This window comes from Mauremys reevesii, linkage group 15, assembly GCF_016161935.1.
Source record: "Mauremys reevesii isolate NIE-2019 linkage group 15, ASM1616193v1, whole genome shotgun sequence".
In the NCBI taxonomy this organism is placed as follows: Eukaryota; Metazoa; Chordata; order Testudines; family Geoemydidae; genus Mauremys; species Mauremys reevesii.
Window position 1 is genome coordinate 32,330,117 of NC_052637.1, and position 20,205 is coordinate 32,350,321.

Sequence of the window (20,205 nt, forward strand, 5' to 3'; positions counted from 1 at the left end):
CTTGTTTGGAAAAAATAAATAGCTGGATTGTCCCAGGAACAGTGAGAGACCTCCTGTATGTGCAGCGTCCCCCATTCCACGAGAGAAAGGGGGATGCAGGGCTGCCTAGGTAACGGATTGGGAAGGTGTCCTTAAAAGCAAAATTTTCCAATTCCCACAAGGAACATAATTTGACAAAATGTACAAATTAAACGCAATGAATCAATTGTAATTAAAATGGAGGCAGTGTGTAATCTGGTAACCCACTTAAAGGCTCAGACCCTCATCTCCTACAAATGTTTGTTGAAATGGATTTGGAGCAAACCATGACACACAAAGGTCCTGTGTACCTTACCAATATACAAAGAGAATCAGATCAAAAGCATCTGTGTCCCATCTATCCATACAGCGCATGGAGAATCACTTTCTAACATTGCACCTTGCACATGTAAATGTGTTTTGTGGACCTTTCTGTAAATGACATTATTAGTATAAAGCCCTAGAACAGTGCTATTGGAATAGCATTCTCTGGGGAGCAGTCAAGGCAGAGAGCCAGGGTTGTGTTAGCACTAACACAAATCCAGATCTTCCACTAGTCAAGGAATTCAGTGTTTGCAGGGTGGCAGGAGTGTGGTCTGGTGGAGAGGGCACTGGGAGACCTGGGTTCTGTTCCTGGCTCTGCCACTGACCTGCTGTGTGACCTTGGGCCAGTCACCTCGGTATCTGTTTTCCCCTCCCACCCTTTCTGTTGGGAATGTAAGCTCTTCCGGGCAGGGGCCATCTCTGTGCAGAGCCTAGCACTACAGAGCCCTGATTTCAACTAGGGGGTCTCTGGACACTGTGAGGAATAGTGGGGAGTGGTCTTTATATCTCCTCAGACACTGCACCATTGCTATTTAACAGGCACAGAGAACTTTGAGCCAATGATGAAATTAGAGGGGCGGGGGTGGCTTTTCTCTCCCCCAGCTTTATGCAATGGGATGGCACGTAGTGCGCATTAGAGCGGGGGTGGCCAGACTTACCCTCCGAGTCAAATATGACAATCTTCAGAAGTTCGAGAGTCGGGGTGCACTTTCAGCCCCATGGGAGGTGCCTGCCAGGGCTTGGGGCTTCAGGCCTACTCCTGCTGAAGCCCTAAGAATCCCCTCCCTACTGGGCAGAAGCCCCTTCCCCACTACAAGGCAGAGATCCCGAGCACCCCTGCCAGTCTGGTAGGTAGAGAATGGGAAGGGCATGGGGAGCTCTGCTGCTGTGGGTTTTAAAACCAAGCCGCCTCCTTCTGATTCGCCAGACTGGGCCATTGGTGAGTGACACTTGTTACCATCTGACAGCTGTCCAGTGGCCTGTGTAAAAGGGATTTAGCAATCCATTTCTTAGCAGGTAGGCATCCCCATCACAACCCCCATAGTGTGACTGGTACTCACTGGTGGCGTCACAAGGCTCAGCAGAGGCCGAAGAGTGACTGACTTTCTTTCACCCACTTGAGGTGCTCTCTGCAGATCAGACCTAGACACCCTGGCAAATAGGGTAGCAGAAGCACCCACTGCTGCTGCATGTGCTGTGTATGTTGTGTGGATAAGGAACTCCAGTCTGGTATTTCGCACCAGGATGGTAACCCAGGGGTTTAGTGTATTACCAGCCAGCTCCCACCCACCCATCTCTGAGAACACCTTCTTCAGGACCTGCTCAGCAAAGACAGCCCCATCTACCCCTCCTCCCACTCCAGTATAACTTGTGGGGGAGAAATGGCCTTCAGTTGGGGCAGGAGGGTCTCTCAAACAGTGCCAGATGGGGGTGGTCCCCTAAGCTGTCCCAGATGTGGGAAAGGATCCAGGTTTCCATCCTATATACTTGAGCAATCAGTATCTCCTCTTTCCAGTACACATCCCCACCAACTCTTCCACCCTGCCCTCCCTTACAGCTGCCCAACTCCATGAGTTTCCTTGGGGCAATTTGGCTGATGTCCATGGAGCTGTAGCTTTGGGGGTGCACCTGAGGGAAGAGCATGGCCCTGAGTCTGACTTAACTTTCCTCTGCCTCTTTGGACACTTTCCCTCTGCGAATTCTGGAACAGAGCCTAGTTTGCCTTGGAGTTTTGCCAATAAATGTAATATTCTCTCCCAGGCACAACAGCACAGGCTCTGAATCCAAGATCAAGCTTGCTTCCGGGTCAGCAAGATTCAGAGCACAAAGGGAGGTGCTGGGTCAGGGAGAACTTCTGCCTGTTGCTCACTAGTGGTGGCTTCTGGCTTGCTGAAGGCATGGTGCTGGCAGGCTCCATAAGGAGCTGCAACCAGCCCTTCCAATGATGAAGCTGAGGATAATGTGACATGAAGAGGGGGAAAGGACTCTGGGAGTTTTAAAAAAACCCAGGGGGACTAGACTGGATGAAGGGATGGGAGGGAGGGGAATGCAACAATTAAAAGGCCCCAGGAGCAAATTTTAAAAGGAGACCCTCACCCAACCAGGTCTGCAGCTTTACAGGTACACTCGGGTAGCTGTGTTTAAAGGGGAGTGTTTGAAGGCATCACCACTTCGGGGTGCAATATGTTATGGCTTGTCCTACTTCTCTTTGCCATAGTGTGCATGGCAGCCACCCCGTGACACAGACCTGTCTGGGGAGTTAGAAGCTTCCATTACTTCTGTTTTCTTTCAGCACCCCTATGGGAGAGGTGAGATGGCCCAGTGGCTAGGGCACTCGGGTAGGAAATAGAGCAGGGACCAGAACTCAGGTTTTCTATCACAGACCTGCTGTGTAACATTGGGCAAGTTATTGGTCTCCTCCCTTTTGTCTGGTGTGCTTTGACTGTAAGCTCCTTGGGGCAGGTACTGGCTCTTGCTCTGTGACTGTACCGCAGGGGTCCCCATCTTGGCTAAGGCCTCAAAGCACTACTGGCGTGCAAATCAGTAATAGTATCCCGAGCTGCTCCCCCTTCCTGTACAGCCCTGCCCAGGTACTCCTGTTACCTCTCAAGCCATAACAGTCCAGTTCCCAGACCCATCCATGACCTGTCCCTTGGCAGACTCCCATCACTGCAGCCCTCCCTGGCTGCTCTCCTCCCAACATCACATGGCCCTCAGCATTGCATCCCCGCTCTGTCTCACTTCAACCCTGGCTGTTCCATCCCTTCTGGGGCAGACAGAGCTAATCCCCTACTTTCTTGGCTCTGCCTCTTGCCTGTGCATCCAGACATCAGAACGATTCCAGCCGCCTCCCCTACCAGTTACCTGCCATGGACTATGGAGCCTGCTTTGCTCAGGCTTGTGCTTGTCCTGCTTTCCTCAGCCCAGCTGTCTCTCCAAGTGGCATTTCCTCCTCTCACCCCCTACCCCCCATGGCTTCTCTGTAGAACCCTCCTGAGTGGTGAAAGCCCAGCGAGCCAGCAGGGGGAGCTCTCACCGCACCAGCCAGGGCTTACCCAAGCCCGGGGAGTGACACGAGCTCTGCCCTGGTTTCCCCAAAGGATGGGCTCCCCTAGAGCCCGACCTCGCTCCCTTGCAGACGCTCCTCCACGCCACTCTCTGGGCTCAGGCCATAGTCCCGCTTCACCTCTGATACAGCCCCCACCCCCCTCCTCTCTTCCAGGCCCAGCTGCACCGTCTGCTGAGGACACAGGGCTCCCCCTTCCCTTACACCACCTGGGGGCCTGGAACCCTGGAAATCTCCCCTTGACACCTCGCTTCCCGGAGTCTATTCGGTGTTGTCAGCTCCTGCCCCGGGCTGCCCTGAGCCTGCCCCAGGAGTCACTGCAGGGAAGGGAATCTAGTACCGCCTCGGGTGGTGGCAGGACGTGTTTGCAGGAGCGGGCTCGGGAGGGTGCCGGGAGCATGCAGGGGGGAGCGCCCCGGGCAGGGCGCCGAAGCGGGCACCCCAGGGTGCGATGGGGCAGCCCCCTGGCTCGCTCCAGCCAAAACAATGTCTCTTCCGCCCTTGGGGGGAATAGGAGACGGTGCGGGCCTACAGAGGGGAAACAGAGCCGACCCTAGCGCAAGGCGGATGCTACAGTCCGAGCGGAGCCAGCTCGGGATCTCCGCCCAGACCTGGCTCCTGCGGGCGCAGGGTGCTGGTGGGTGTCTCTGGTAAAACTCGCCAGAGCTTCCGGGGCACCTGCGAAGACCCCAAAGCTGCATGGCGAACTCTAGAGAGCCCGGGGACCAGGCGGGCTCGCTAAAGGCGACTGCACCCTCGGCTCCCCCTTGTGCGCAGCGCCGGGAGAGCGAGCGCTGCCTGGCCCCAGCCCAGCCGGCTCCTCCTGCTCTAGGCAGGTGCTGCCCAGCCCCACCCAGCCAGCGCTGAAGTCTTTGACAAACCGGCCCCGGGCCAGCTCAGGCCCTCCGCTCCCTTCACCTCTGCCCTCCTTTCCCGGCCAGCGCGTCTCAGCCGGCTCCGGGCTGCCCCCCAGCCACACAGATCCGCCCAAGCCCCCTGCTGGGTGCGCTGCCCTCCGGCCCGCTCCCCTGCACGGGGCCCCACCTCCGGCTTGCAGCTGGGGCACTACCCAACCTCGCCTTCCCCCCAGCGCGGCCACAGTCCAGCGGCCCTCCCGCCCCGAGGGGCTCTGGGAGCTGCGCGCCGCCGGCCGTGCGTGCGCCTCGGCGGCCCGTCTGCTCGCTGCCAGTCCCGGGGAGGCTCCCACGCGCGACGGGCTCGCTCACACCCCCCGCCCAGGCCGGCGCGGGGATTCAAGTGCCGCCCCTGTCCCCGCTAACTCGCCGGAGCTCGCGCTCTCCCCGTGCAATTTCGGCTCGGAGTCCCAGAGGCAGGCAGCCAATCCGAAGGGGGTTCGCCCCGTCCTCCAGCCCCATTGGCTGCCCCTGCGCCGGGGCTGGGGTGGGAGGGGTCCCCAGCGCTCTAGTAACTGTCTCAGATTCCAGCTGTGCCCCCACCCCTTGCTGTGTCCCTTAATTGCCACCTCCCGGAGCCAATGGGAAAGGTCCGAGGGGCCAGAGGCGAGCCCAGATTGGCTGCCACGGTGGCTCTGGCGAGGCGGTACCCGGGCTGGAAGTTGGAGTGAGGGATCCAGCTGTGAGGCGCGCGGAGCGCTCAGCTTCTCGCTCGCTCTGCCGTCCGAGACGCGGCGCTAAGGAGGAGCATCCTCCGCGGGCTCCCTCCGCCGCTTCCCCCCCGCGCCCCCTCCCCCCAGATAACCCTTGCAGGGCAGGAGGAGCCCAGCCCCCAGGGGAGGCTCGTGGACCCCAACCCCCCTCCTAGCCCCGGGGGGTCCCCCGACTCTCGCCCTCCAGGACCTGCCCTGCCATTGGCACGGCCAGATGTGCAGCCGGGAGGGACAGATGCGGACCCGCTAAACGCAGCCCAGGCTGGCCTGGGAGCAGCCCCTGCGCGGCTGGTGCGCGCTGGAGTTGGGAGGGGAGCCGGGGGGAAGGATTCCATCCCCGTTGCAGGGGCTGAGACGGTACCTCCTCCCGGGCTGGAGCGGGATCCCGGAGGCAGGCAGAGGAGAGCAAAGTGAGGAGGAGCTACAGGGACCGGAGGAGGGGGAAGCAGAACCGGGCCAGCCAGGTCCCGGCTCGGCTTCGATCCGGCTCCAAATGCCTGCAAAGGGGGGACCTGCGCTCATCCAGGCGCCCACCTGGGGAAAGAGGATGCAGCCCTGGGTCTGAAGCTTCCCCGAGCCAGAACCTTATCCCGAACCCTCCCGCAGTCCCCTCGTCCCACCCGGCATGGCTGCTCCCCGTAGCTCCCTGACCCTCTAATAACCCCCTCCCTCCCCGGGCGCATTTTTCCTCCTCCCGGTTCGGACCCGGGTCTGCTGGCCGGAGGATGGACGAAGATGGACCGAGAGCAGCCGAGGAGCAGGACCCAGAGCCGGGCAAATCCAAGACTTTCATCCGCCTTAATGACCTGTCCGGGAATGGAGGTCGCTCGGGTGCAGGGGACAAGGACGCAGGAAGTGGGGACTCGGAGGTGGAGGGGCTCCCCTACCCGGCTCTGGCCCCGGTCGTCTTCTTTTATCTGAACCAGGAGAGCAGACCGAGGAGCTGGTGCCTCCGGGTGGTGTGCAACCCATATCCTTTGCAAGCTGGCAGGTGGCACTGCCAAGGTAAGCCTGGGCACCCCTCTCCCACCCTGCCTCCCTTCCACGGGGCTTCCAGATTCGAGAGCTCCCTGGACCTCTTTGCCACCATCCCAAGAAGTTATCTCCGTTGCAGGGCCAAGGCTTATAGGTTCCTGGAGCACCCTGGGACGCCAGCAGTTGCACATCTGGAAGCTCTCCAGATGCTGAAAGGGCTTGGGGTGTGTGTGTGTAAGGGGTGGGGGGAGGAGAGGGAGAGTTGGAAAAAGAGCCTGGACTTGGTGAATATTGTAAAATTACCCGGAGACTCCGCTTTCAGGTTGCGGGGAGGAGGAACTCGGAGGGGGAGAAAGCAGAGATGCGATGCAAATATTGATAAAACAAAGACACGACTATTGACGGAAACAGTCATTAGAGTTGCTAGTTGCTCCGCTAAGGGATCCAGCTCCGAGGACGCTCCCTGCGTTCCTTCCCAAAGTTTGCAGCTTTTCCTCCCGTGGAGGAGGGGGCTGGAGGGGTGGACGTGTGTGTGTGCCTGCAGCTCAGCTCCCTCGGTTTCATTTGTCTGTCTCCAATTCATTTCTTGGAAGTTTTTCCAGAATCTATCGAAGGGGTTTCTCAATGTTTCCTCCCTTAGTAGGCAGGGATTTCTCCGGGCTTGAAGTCATAACATGGGATTCCAGAAAAGTACTAGAGAGAATGGAAACAAGATGTAACGCTCTGGAGAGGGACAGCGGGTCTGTCTGGGAGATGGAGTTGCACTCAGCCCGCTCCCCCTCCAGTCTTTTCGTTGAGGAGGTGAAAGGGAATGAAATTGGACATGGAGAATGCTGGACTGCGCTGACACAAAAGACCCCTCCACCCTAGGGGTTGGTGCAAGTTCCTCTTGGGAGGCCCTGATGATGCCAGCTCCCTTATCTAGAGAAGTTGGGGGGGGGGGAAGAGATCTATCCTTTAGCCTCATTTTCCCATCCCTTCTAGGCGCGTGACCCATTGTAGTCAATGGAAAGACTCACACGGGGTTCAATGAGCGTTGGATCTGGGTCCCTGGCTAACATTTCCTTTGCTAGGCCCATAGTCTAAAGCCACTGAGAGATCGCCCCCAAGAGGGGTTTGCGTGCGTACATTTACTGTTAACCCAGCCAGGGGTTTCCCTCCCCGCCCCCCATCCTTCCCAGCCCGGCAGCTGCTTAGACACCACAATGGACCCTAACCCCACACCTATTATACAAACATGGCCAGATTTCAGACGCCTTCACCCCCAATTAAACTGGGCGGGGGGATAAGTAGATAAAATCATTGTCTCTCTCACACAAGGACCAGGCAAAGAACAAAGGAAAGGGAGCGCTCAGGGGTGTTTATTAAAGCGCTCCTGTGTGCGGATTAGACAGGAGACCGCTCCATCCACTACAGGGATGGGAGAGCGTTTTACGCTTTACATGTATAATTACAACATTAGCATGACAAAAAGAACCACAGACGGAGCCGCTCTCTTGCAAATCTGTGCTCGTGGCAGCTCATTTCTCACTCGTCCCGTTTTCTATGCCATAGTTACCTCAAAAAAAAATCAACGGCCAGCCTTTAAAGGGTGAAATGTTAGCTCTGGCATGGCTCAGGCATGTTAACTAGGGACAGGAAAGGACCATGGAGGGGAGGGTTCCTTACTGTAGATTTTGAGCCTGGCTCTGGTGTCCTTAAATAATTTAACTTGTGCAAGCCGGGTGGTGGGGAAAAAAACCCAAAAACTTGTTTTTTTCATGCAATCCTGAGTGCTGGTGCTTTCTGCAGCCTCCAGCCAGCCGGAGCTGATGGTTGTGCTGAATACTCCGTGAGGGACCCAGCCTTCGAAATCAATCAAGGCTCTTCTCCAGGTGCGTTAGCTGTAGTGTAATTACAGGACCTCGCCTTTAATGTAGGGGCTGCCGCTTTACGGAGATGCTCCAGGAGCCTTCCACGGGATTTACAAGTTTTCCCCACAGGTCTCTGGTCATTTATTGAAGGGCTACGTGATGATTCCCCCCTCCCCCGTTCAGTCCCTACTGGAAACGAAGAATGGGCGCTCCAAGGACCTGATCCAAAGCCCATTGAAGCCAATGGGAGATTCCCCCCATCGACTTTAAGGGGATCTGGGGAAGGGCCCGTTTCTTCCAAAAGCTGCTTCCTTGTCTCTTGTGCTGGGTGTAAAAGACCATTAAGGAGTCGGTTGGGTGCGGGGTTTAGGAAGAACACAGAGCTGGGCCCTGGGGAGTCCTAGATTGCAGCACTCCGCTAAAATCAGAGCCTATTCAGGGTCTAATGGAAGAAATGAGAGGTCACCAGAGTGAGCCATGATTCATATCAGTCACCTGCTTGCTTGACTCCCTCTTCCTGGTCCAGGACTGCGGGAGAGCTGTGTTGCTTTGGGCAAGTGTGATCCTCTAAGAGACGGGGAAATAGCACTGTTAGCAAGGGGGCTTTCTCAGCCCCTCCTTTAAACCCCTCCCTGGGGTCAGAGCTGCGCTCAACATTTGCTTTGTCGCGTTACAGACGCTTTACCGCTTCCAAACTCGTTACATGCATTTTAAAATAAATAATAAAAACACGAAGCCAATTTAATCAGAGCTGAGTGACTGCCAGCAGGGTCGTGTACACAAAAGACAGCATCTTCCTGAGTAAATAGGAGGAAGTTATTAAATCCATTCAGATCTTTCAGGGAGCGAGCTAGTCAATTACACACATGGCTGAATACCTGAGTCTGTAGTGTAGGGGGTGGGACTAGGTGATTAACATCTGTTGTCTAGTTCCCCTTAGCCCTCCCCAGTTTCGGGCTAATGAGCGAGGGGTTAAATCAGGGTTAAGTCTGGTGTGTCAGAGAAAAGTGGCGCTGTTCTTCTAGATGCTGTTTTACTTTTGTGATGAGGATAATTTCTCTGAGAAACAGTCTGTCTCATTCTCAGAATAGAGGTTTCAGTTCCCAATCACATGAATACTTTCCAGTGGTTTCCCTAAATCTCATTCACGCTAGCTGAACAGTTCAATGCTGCACTTATTGAAGCAACTGAGGAAATCTTGAAACTTGCTAAAGCATTCTCTTTGGGAAGGAAATATTTGCTAATGTCAGCCTGCCAAACAGAATGGGCTTATTATCTACCATTATGACTATTATTATTTACAAGTGCTGATCTCTCGATGTTTTCTAGCCTCTTTTAATGATCCTTTTGAGACAGGTGGCAACTCAAAAATGTGCAGGTGTTTTCAGTGGATTCCTTCCCCCCCCCCCCCACCTGTCTTGCTCATACAAGGTGCCTATTTCAACTTGAAAAGCATCTCAGTAAACAAGTCTGCCAGGGCAAACAGGTTAACTTTTGTCCTTGGGAAATCAGTGTTGTTTTAAAAAAATAAATCTTCCACCAAGCACCTGCAGGCACCAGTTCAAAGGGAGCTCATCCACTAATCACAGCCTGGGAATCTGGAATTTCCACTGGTGGTTACCTGGTCTCTATTCATTACTGACAGAAAAAAACAGAGGGCTTGGAGCCATAGGCCCTCAGTGGGTAGCAGTGCTGTGCCCCCCTGATCTTTTTTTTTCTTTTCTAAATATGTTTTCAATGTTGCTGACCCAGAAACCAGGGAGTTGAACATGTGACTCAACCTGCTAAACAGTGAGTGAGAGGGATATTTTCTTCTCCATGGAGTACTGGCTGAGTTTGATCACTTGCTGAGGATCAATACATTTTAATGTTAGTAAACAAGCTTGCTTCTATTCCGCTTTTATTGTTGGTTGGTTGCTGCTGGAGTGTTGGGAGTTTAGCTGTCTGCCTGTTGACATTTTTTCTACTCCTTTAGCTCAGTTGTTCAGAAAAGTGACTTATCACATTGTAATCTTTAAGAACCGAGGCCTCATGGTAAAAACATATCATCAGAAAACCAGATCAGATCACATCTGGCCAAATTCTTTGTTGCCACCAGCTGTTCTTGATAGAGCGACAGTAGTTTGGGTCACATGGCTGGCAAAATCCTCTCCGATCTACAGTGATTTTGACAGGGGAGGGCTGAGCTTTCATTGTCGTGTCTAGTATTTTTTCTTTGTTTTACCTTTTGGCAGTCGCTGAATTTGCAAGTTCAAAAGGCCGGACTCTTGTTTAATTGTGTCTGCTCCCTTCCTATTTCTTCAATTCCCAAGTGCCCTTTTTATTAATTCAATTAATTCAGTCCTGGTACTTGTCAGATGAGGACAGGTTGTGGAAACGTACAAAGTCCTGACTTGGCAGGGCCTGTATTTCAACATGGGGTTTGTGGTGCACTAATATAGCTGATAAACGTTGCCATTTACTGGGGGTATCGCTGTGTACTGTGAGTTCTGGTCCTGTGCCCTTGACTTCTCCTCTCTTCCCTAGGGAGAGAGGTTGAATTAACAAAGCTTCCTTTGCTGGAGTGGCCTGCAATTGCACACAGGGCTGAAGTACCACTAATCCAAAAGATGTTGGTCTGTCTCTCCAAGCTGTTTACATGACCTTGATATTAGAGGTGATAAGGGGGATTTGGGGCGGGCGAAGGAGCAGGGAAATAGTAGATCAGCTGAGTATTCAGCACTAATCATGCACTCATGCAAAGTTCCAGGGCAGAATGATTCCTCAGGGCTCTCTGTAGTGTTTCAATCTGAAGCGTTCACCTCCTGGGCCATAAGGGCTTATATGTGCTTTCTGAGAGCACAACTGTTATAGCTGGGTTGGGGGAGGAAACTTCTTCCTCTCTCGCTCTCAAATTTTGAAAGATCTGGGCTGATCCAGATCTCAGACAACCCAAAGCTGGGGGATGTTTGGATCTGGTGTCTTGATTCCAAATCTATTTAAGTTCCCTACCTCTTTGTACTTTCAAATATCTAAATTCAGAGGGCCAAATTCTGCCCGCCTTCCTTGTGCTGTGTAGCAGCTGACCCTGCAAGGACCAGCATGGATTTCAATAGGAGTCAGGCATTACTCAATGGTGACAGAATCTGGCATGTCTTCTGTACAGCAGAACCTGCTGCTAAATTGTGGTCCCCGACGGAGCCTGCATCAAAGATGAGTGCAGCTCCCGTTACTGAGATCCGTGCGTCCACGTGAGGTCGGAGGCAGAGAGGCGCTTTTCACTGGTGTTCTGGGATTCCATGAGTGTGTCTTTGCTGTGTCAAGTTCTGGCAAGGGGACTGTGTGTGACATGGGAGGGGATGTTGGGGGTGATGCAGGGCCCCTGCAGCATGCAGAGGCGAAATCAGCGGTGTGTGGCATTGGGGTGGAGGGTAAGCTGCACAGGCACTTCCCGAGCTTTGGAGCATGAGTGACATACTGGAGGCATCTGTTTGATTGTCTGTATATGAGAAGGTGCCACTGAGGCCTGACCTTGTCACTGTGATAAAAGGATCGACTCTGTTCTGGGTGAGGAATGTCTGTTTAAAGGCAGGAGCAGGCCAATGTTTGTGTTTCAGACAGGCTCACAATCAAAGTACTGTGCTGGAACTTTTGACCTACAGGTGACATTAAAAAAGTTAAGAAAAGCCTCCAGTACAGAAACGAAGGCTTGTGTGTTGCATTAAGGGGCCTTCTGTAACAGAGAGTTCACCACAGAGATGTGTATCTGTCACACACAAAAAAGGGAGAAAAGCCCAGTTACTTAACTTTTATTTTTAAGTGAAATTGAATCTACCATGCAGGCTTGGAAGGACGACAGCCAGTCACAGGGGCTAAACAAGGCTGCTCTGCTGATCAGAGCCAGAGAACGAGGCTGTTTTCCAAGTGCTGTGGAGTGTCTGAAGAGCAGGCGTGGAGCGAATGAGGAGGATGGAAACTGCTTTGTACTGAAAGAGCTCTGCATCGGAAAATAATACGGAGATTATCTGAAGGCGACCGTGGGCCCTTGTTATGGCAAATTCTCAGTCTCTCCTTACCCTGTCCAGATAGCATCGGTCTGGAAAGTGAAGCTCATGTGCATAGAAGTCAGAAGACAAGGAAAGTGTATTTCCTTAACTGCCTAAGGGTGGAGAAGGTGCCACTTCTGGGCTACAGACTTGTTAACACTCCCCCCTCCCGTGGTGGTGCGTCTTGTGAATCAGCTTTCACAGAAGGGAAAAGTTTGAGTCCTGCTTGTGGTGGCTCCTGGTCATTGCAGTCTCCTCTCTCCTGGTAATTGCTTGCTATAAAGGTGGGGGCGCCATTGGCTAAATCTGAACCCAGAGCTAAGTGTTGAAATCCCCCTCCCGCCCCGCCAAGATTCAAGGGTGGTGTTTGGCTTTGCTGTTTTTGCTTCTGATCCATTTATAGCGCCTCGAACCTAGACGGAAAATCAGAGTTCTGCCAGGGTTTGGGGCTTTAAAAGCAGATGGAACACTGCAGAGTCTTGCAAGTGGAACCGTAACCCAGCCCAGCTTCACCAATAGGTTCACGAGCCTTGGCAAAGCTGTTTCAGCCTTGGCTTTTTAATGCAATCAGGCGAGTTTGATCTGGCCTGGGGCGGGGTGTCTCCCCTCTGGCAGTTCCGCACCGCTCTGAACCCTTTCCATTGGCGACGTTGCCGTTCAAAGGCTCTGTCCTGGTGAGGTGCTCGAGGGCCCTCAGCTCTCACTGCAAGTCTTTGCAGCTGCAGGTGTCCAGCCTCCTGCAGGTCTGGGCCCCAAAGTGTCATGGCATTGAGCCAAAACCCAGCTTTTACTTGTGCCATGGCTGGACTCCCATGAGGAGCTGAGCCTGCTGTGTGCTCAGCGCTTAAACTGCCTTGCAGATGGGGAAAGTGGCCAAAGTTTCCTACAGCTGAAGTATCCTGTGTGATGGTGCAAAGGGTAGGCTGGTGGGGTGTAGAACAATCACCTCCTTGACCCCAGCCCAGAATCCTATCCACCCTAGTGCCTCCTTTCATCCTCTAGCCCTCTCCTAGCTATGCCTGACACTGCTTTGGTCCACTGGAAGGAGAGCAGGAGGGGCGGTTCAGGGGTTAAAACACTAGTCTGGGGCTTGGGAGATGTAGTGTCAGTTCCCAAAATCTCTGCCACCGATTTTGCTTGTGCCCTTGGGCAAGTCACTTAGCCTCTCTGTGCCTCAGTTCCCCATCTGCAATGGCGACAAAAGCCATGCCCTACCTGGCCGAGTGGTTGTGAGGATAAATACACTAGAGATGGTGAGGTGGGGGTCATGTAAGCTCTTGGCTCCAGAACTACCTTTGCTCTGTGTTCGTGTAGTGCCTTGCACAAGGGGCCCTGAACCGTGCCTGGGAGTTCTAGGCACTCCCTCTGCTCTCCAAATCCCACCTCGAGCCCCTAAGAGGCCACAGTTGCCTCTGCCAGGGCTGCTTACTATGCCTTATCCAGGGGACTAAGTAAAGTTAACCTCTATTGTCCTGTTTTGCGTATCATTGCCCAGGGGACCATGCTGGGTAGAGAGTCCCGGCCATGTGGAATTGAAAGAGAGGGGCTTCTGTGGCCTCCTAGCAAAGGGGTTGGTGCTGGGGCGGAGAGGGGAGGGAGTATGCTGCAGAGCCAACCTTGCCTGTGCCCCACCTTCCTCCCTTCTGCACCTCATAGCCATGAAGTGGCGTCTGTAGGGCCCATTTCAAAGTGAAACTGCAGTAGAGCCAACAGGCAGCTCCCTGTCTGTGCTGCGTGAGGAGAGGTAATCTGCTCATTCCCACTCTTCCCCCTCCACCCCCACCCCTCCAGACCGGTGGACCATTCACAAAGATAGAAGCTTGTCTAGGGTGGGGTCTGTCCCCTGGCACCCGCCCCCTGGTGTCGGAAGGCACCCTGGGTAGCTAAAGTGCAGCAAAGGGCCATGAGAGACGACTGCCCTGGGTTACCCCGGGGTAAATCTGGAGGAACGCCACTGAAGTGTGTGAAGTCTCTCTAGATCCAGGTCGGCGTAAATGAGGTCAGACTCTGGAGCCAGGAGAGGTCTGCCCAAGCATGACTCCTGGAACAAGACCCCATGCCGATCACTGGGTGGGGTATGTCTGCGTGAATTGTGGGGGGTGGGAGGGTAAGATGGACAACCCCCCCCCCCCAGTAAAGAAGATGGAACTTCTTTCAAAGTGCTGCTCCAGGGGAGGACCAGCCAAGTAATCATGAGGCATCTCCTAGGGTTTGAAAACCCTCGAGGTGGGGAAGGAGTGAGGGGGGGAATGGTATTTGCCTCCTGTGGTATTACACAGCGGTCATCAGAGCTCTAATTAGTGCCTCCCAAACAATGCCAGCAGAGGTGCAATCTTAATCTAACGAGCACTGCACCTTGACACGTATCTCCTCATCTCTGTATCGTGCAGACACCACTACATGGCTGAGCCGCGAGCATGGTTTGTTTGCCTTTTGTGCGTGTGTGCATATTTTTTAAGGAGATCCTTCTGTGTATTCCCTCTTCCAGGCAGTTGTGTCACATCTGGAAGTTTGTGTAGGAGTTTATCCAAGCGCTAGAGTACTGTACAGCTTTTTCTCATTTAAAAATCACAGGCTGGCATTTCGAACGGGGGTAGGGGGGAGGATTGTCTGCCAAAGGGGAGGCTGGAGCAAAGGAATTGTAATGACTTCCAGAAGTTTTCTTTTTCTTTTCTTTTCTTTTCTTTTTTTTTTTAATAGTGCATGTACAAAGAGTTGACTCAAATGCAGTTAATGGTTACGTTGCTCTCACCTGTCCCCTGTTGCAGGCTGGCATCTTAATGGTCTGAGATGTCGATGGGAGAGTTAGCAGCTGCAGGCTGGTTTGGGGGGTCCTGGGCAGAGCCCAGAGGAGGCTAATGGCTTCTCCAGACTGAAGGAGGTAGCAGTATCCTGCAAAGGGACCATGTTCTTCAGTCAGTGACAGTCTGGTTTGATTTCTTGCCTCCTTGTAGGAAATCCGGAACAAGGATTCCCACAAGATGCAAGTAAGACAGAATCTCCAGAGACCTGGTTTTAATTTGGGAAAAGAGTAAGAGGAATTCCTGGAGTGTGATCCCTCGCCTGATTCTCGGAACCCCTTGCTCCTAGTCCTGCCTCTTGTTGGTCCTGTCGACACGGAAGGAATTTGCACTGATGTAACTTACTGGCATGGACCCTGCTTTAAATCAGTGCAGTACCTCGGCATCGCTGGAGTTATTATACTGGTGCAACATCTCTAATGTAGACAGGGCCTTAGCTGCTCAGTCTTAGATGCCCTTGTGCTCACTCCCATCCATACATGTAATCCGCATAGAGACGTTCTTCCTAGAGCACTTAGCACTGTGCAGATTGCGTGTGTGTTTCTGTTAAACACAGTCACATGCTCCAGGGGCGTGTGGACAGAGCGAATGCTATTGCTGACATTCTGCTGGGAGTGAAGTAAGCTGAATGTTCTGAAATGTTACAGTGCGTCGCAATGTACAAATTGCACTTTTTATTTCTGATTGAATTATTTGTATTGTTTGAGTACCCAGACGGCCGGAGCCAGGATTCAAGGCCCCACAATGGCTCTCTGCAAGAATGAAGTTTTTTGAGAAGTGGGGAGGGAAAGGAGCTTGATTATAAAAGGGTTCTTCTATATGTGTGTGGTAGGGATTCAGAAGAGCTGCCACATTTCAGTGATAGGAGAGAAAGGGTGTGCGTATAACTACGCACGCACACTCCTCATTCTCCATAGAAATGGAGCAGCTGCTCTGTAGCAGCAAGGCTGTAGACAAGGTTTTTGTGGTTTCCTTAGGAGTGGGAATGAAGAATAGTCTCCAAATGACACTTCAGGGGGATCTTAGAGAGGCAGATTGTAATTAACCAAGTTGGAATTTGGCCAAGCCACTGAAAGTCACACCCCATAGTCCTTTCTGCGCAGGACAAGCCACCATGTTTAGCAAGCGAGCCGCTGCAGAATGTAAACATGCCTGTGACCCAGGATGGCTCTTTTAGATGGAGCTGATTTGTTCTAAGCAGGTTTCAAATCCATGTTTTATGCTGATTGGCCAAACCTGTCTCTGTTGTATTTAAACAGTGCTTCGGCAGGTTTGGTTGTTAGAAATGGTTGGGAAAATGCCAGTTATTGTACACAGAAAATCTCAAAGATTTATTTTTGTTTTGTTTTTTCCCCACAAAAATGTTTTGGTTTTAGGATGAAAAACTGAAAATGTTTCTATTTTTTAAAACCTTTGTTTTTTAAAACATATTTTTGATTTGAACAACAAAAAAACCTTCCCATCCACCCTTCCAATTTTCCCTAAAAATATTTGTTTTTCAGTTTCCGGTCTCTTTACCAAAAAACCTCACAATTTTCTACCAGAATGAGAACTTCCTATGAAAATTTTCATTTGGGTCAAAAAGCCCTTTTCCATTGGGGAAAATGTTTTGAGGAATGACCAGCCCAGCCATTTGCTCTGTGAAAATGTTTGCTCTTGTTGTTGTGAGGGGTGCCAGGGGATCTTTAAGGGTCACACCATGCTGGCTTTTTGAACACTTCAGAATTCTTTGAGAGCGTCAACAAGCACGTGGATAAGGGTGATCCAGTCAATATGGCACTTGGCCTTTCAGAAAGACTTTGATCAGCTCTCTCGCCAAAGCCTGGCTCTTAAGCAAACTAGGCAGTCACGGGATAAGGGGGAAGGACCTCTCATGGATCAGTAACTGGTCAAAAGAAAGGAAACAAATGGTAGGAATCAATTGTCTGTTTTCACCATGGAAGATCTGGAAAAAAGGGTGAACAGTGAGGTGACAAAATTTGCAGACAATACAAAATTAATCAGGACAGTTAAGTCCAAAGCCGACAGCAAAAAGTTACAAAAGGATCTCACTAAATTGGGTGACACATGGCAGATCAAATTCACTATTGATAAGTGCACAGTAGTTCACACTGGAAGAAATAATCCCAACTAACCATACAAAGTGATGAGGTCTAAATTAGCAGTTACCACTCAAGAAAGAGATCTTGGAGTCATGGTGGGATAGTTCTCTGAAAACATCTGCTCAATGTACAAAAAAGCTAATGGAATGTTAGAAAGCATTAGAAAAGGGATAGATAATAAGACAGAAAATATCATAATGCCACTATATACATCCATGGTACGCCCACATCTCCAATACTGCATGCAGTCCTGTTGCCTTACCTCAAAAAAGATATACTAGAATTGAAAAAAGTGCAGACAATGGCAACAAAAATGATTAGGGGTATGGAACAGCTTTCAGACAAGGAAAGATTAAAAAGACTGGGATGGTTCATCTTGGAATAGAGCCGGCTAAGGGGAGGATCTGATAGAGGTCGCTAAAATCATGACTGGTGTGGAGAAAGTGAATAGGGAAGTGTTATTTCCCCTTCACATAACACAAGAACCAGGGGTCACCCGATAAAATTAATAGTCAGCGGGTTTAAAACAAAAGGAAGTACACAGTCTACTTGTGGAACTCCTTGCCAGGGGATGTGGTGAAGGCCAAAAGTATAACTGGGTTCAAAAAAGAATTAGAGAAGTTCATGGAGGATAGGTCCATCAATGGCTATTAGCCAGGCTAGTCAGGGATGCAACCCCGTGCTCTGGGTGTCTCTAAACCTCTGACTGCTGGGACTGGACGACAGGGGATGGTTCACGCAATAAATTATCCTGTTCTGTTCATTCCCTATGAAGCATCCAGCACTGGTTGCTGTCAGAGACAGGTTACTGGGCTAGGTGGACCATTGGTCTGACCCGGAATGGCCATTCTTATGTTCTTATGACTCAGCCTAGGCTGGTAATGCTTTAGCAGTGAAGTTTAGCTGCGTCTACTCCCCTCCACCCCCCTAAATTCCCTCTCTACCTCCAGAGGGGTCGTCCCTGCTCTCATTGCCTAAGAGCAGGGATTAAGGGGCTATCCATAAATACGTAACATTTTTTGGGTGATTCCCCCCCCCCCCCCGAACCACTGCCCCATCCCTTATAGCACTTTGGAACACTGAAACAAATGTAAAATTAAGGACACCTCCTCCACCCCTTTAATGCATTATGTAATTTATGGACTGCCCCTAAGGGAGAGGCCCCTGCTCCACTCACGGGATGATGCATAAACTAGAATCACCCCTCCCTGGGAGCCTACCCTGGAGCATGGGTTTTTGGCGTAGGAGACTGGCTGAAGAGATCCCATCAGATTGAGATGAAGGGATTTTTGGGATGACTGTGGCTTGGAAGGGGCAGACTTCTGGCTGACTGTGACCCAAGGAGGCTGGAGTATTTTCTGGCCCACTGTGACACAGAGGGCAGAGCAGTGCTTTCCCTTCCCAGTGGGAGTGCCGCTGGGAGCCTCAACTTTATTTTGAAAGACTCCTACGTGAGTTTGGCCTTTCGCTACAGCTAAAGGCGTGGGGAAAATGCCCTTGCACATCTGGTTGGATTTGCAAGCAAATTTTGATTGGACCCTCATCTGTGAATATGGCCGAGCACTAAGCAAAAAAGGAAGGGGAAAATTCCCATGACTTATTTGCATACAGAACCAAATGAATCTCAATTGATCAGGCTCTAGGACCCTGCTCATATTTGGGGTCTACAAACTTTCTAGCAAACAAGCTCCCTTAGTGCAAATACCAAAAACGCACGGTTTTCTTTCAGCTTGAATATTCACTGCAAGCAACTTTCCGACGCGATCTTCGTCTCTAATGTGGGGTCGTGTACCGGGCATGTGTTTTACTTATGGCACATCATCCGATCAGTGAGCAGAAACAATGCAACGTGTCTGAGGGAACTAACCATCCTGGCCTGCATTTCAAAGGCTGAGTGTTCCCTAGTGGGTTGCTCGTGAACTCTTGAAATGGAGGCACGCACACGGGTGCGGAGGCGGGGAATTGTGCGCAGGAATTTGTGATTTTAATGTCACCGGAGGAGTTCATGGTTGTCCATTTTAACCTCGTGCTGTTTGAGAGCAGACCGGGGAGTGCAATAGTGTCTCAGCTCTGCCTACTAGCCTCCCAGTCATTCTGAGTTTCTCTGAATTTAACATGCTTCGTAATACACCTCTACCCCGATATAACGTGGCCCGATATAACACAAATTCGGATATAACACAGTAAAGCAGCACTCGGGGGGGGGGGGGGCAGGGCTGCGCACTCTGGCGGACCAAAGCAAGTTCAATATAACGTGGCTTCACCTATAACACGGTAAGATTTTTTTAGCTCCCGAGGACAGCGGTATATCGGGGTAGAGGTGTACTTCTTTTGTCAGCTAGGCTTATTTTCCTCTGTACTTTTTCTCTCCCTTTCCTCTTGTGCTCACCTCGAGGTAAAAATGCCAAGAGCAGAAACCAAGGGACCGCTGGATCACAGGGGAGCAGTTTAAATATGGGGGGCAGATGTTGGGATGTAATGTGCATTGACTGAGCCTTGGGTGGTCTGGTGGCCAAATTCCTCTTCCTTCCAAGCCCCAATCCACTTCAGCACAGGCAGAGTGTGGGGCTATTTATCAATGTTACCAGAGGTTTGACTGCATCCAAGGGCCAGGCAAATAAAATAGGTTCTTGCATATAGGGCCTGATCCTGTGTGTTGCTGAGCACTGACTTTGCTGGGAGTTGAGGGTGCTTGGCCAGTAGTGCTGCCCATAGAATTGGACTGCTTGTACTCAAGGTAGCTCCTAATTCTGCATCCGGTTATTCCCAGTCTCTTGCTTTCTAAAGGAACAGTGCCCCTAAAGGTGAATGAAGTAGGCAAGTTGCAGACCAGAGGGTATCTTTGTCCTTTCTGAGTGGGGCTATCCGTAAAGGTCCCCATGTGTAGGGGTATGATGTCTGTACAGGATCTAAGCTTCTGTGCTTTTGTCACTTTCAGCTTCCTTCTCAACGCTGTTTTCTACCAGAGGCTTTGCAAATATAGTGTCTTGATTCAGCCGTCTTCCATCTCAGGTGCCCTCCAAGTGTTGGGAACTCTAGCTGTTCGATGCAATGATTCCACCTTAACTGGAGAAAGCAGAAATCCCAGTAAAAATGATGAATTATCTAGCCCTCCTGCTCTGTTGAATTAATGCCTATTTGGGCAGGCAGGCCGGGGTAGAATTAAATTAATATCTGACTTCTGACTGCTACTGTACCTGGTTATTGACTTATCTCATGCTGTAGGAACACGCACAGCTAGGGACATAAACTTTGGATCATATTCTGCCCTGGATCATTTTGAAGCTCTTTTGAGATTCATCACAAACTCTAGGGTCAGAATCCCACTGCCTTCAACAAAGAGATGAACTCTGTATCTAGCCAACTGTAAATCTGAATGTGTGTGTTCCTCGGTATGGGGTTGTCCCACAAAT

At 51.4% G+C, this 20,205-nt stretch overlaps 2 protein-coding genes across 4 annotated transcripts in view; both read left to right on the top strand.

The window, feature by feature from the left end:
* LOC120383191 (voltage-dependent T-type calcium channel subunit alpha-1G-like) overlaps positions 1–20,205 on the top strand; it is a 275,720-nt gene that overhangs the window by 6,284 nt on the left and 249,231 nt on the right. The window lies entirely within an intron of this gene.
* Positions 5,419–15,988, top strand: LOC120383192 (voltage-dependent T-type calcium channel subunit alpha-1G-like). The gene is made up of 2 exons (XM_039500958.1): positions 5,419–6,041; positions 14,844–15,988. Exons 1-2 carry the CDS (start codon positions 5,762–5,764, stop codon positions 14,906–14,908), a joined length of 345 nt encoding a protein of 114 aa, XP_039356892.1. The 5' UTR covers positions 5,419–5,761; the 3' UTR covers positions 14,909–15,988.

Bases quoted from the DNA above. Each gene is read 5' to 3' on its own strand.
- LOC120383192 (XM_039500958.1), top strand. From the start codon at position 5,762: ATGGACGAAGATGGACCGAGAGCAGCCGAGGAGCAGGACCCAGAGCCG. The intron at 6,042-14,843 runs GTAAGCCTGGGC...GCCTCCTTGTAG, and splicing joins TGGCAGGTGGCACTGCCAAG to GAAATCCGGAACAAGGATTC.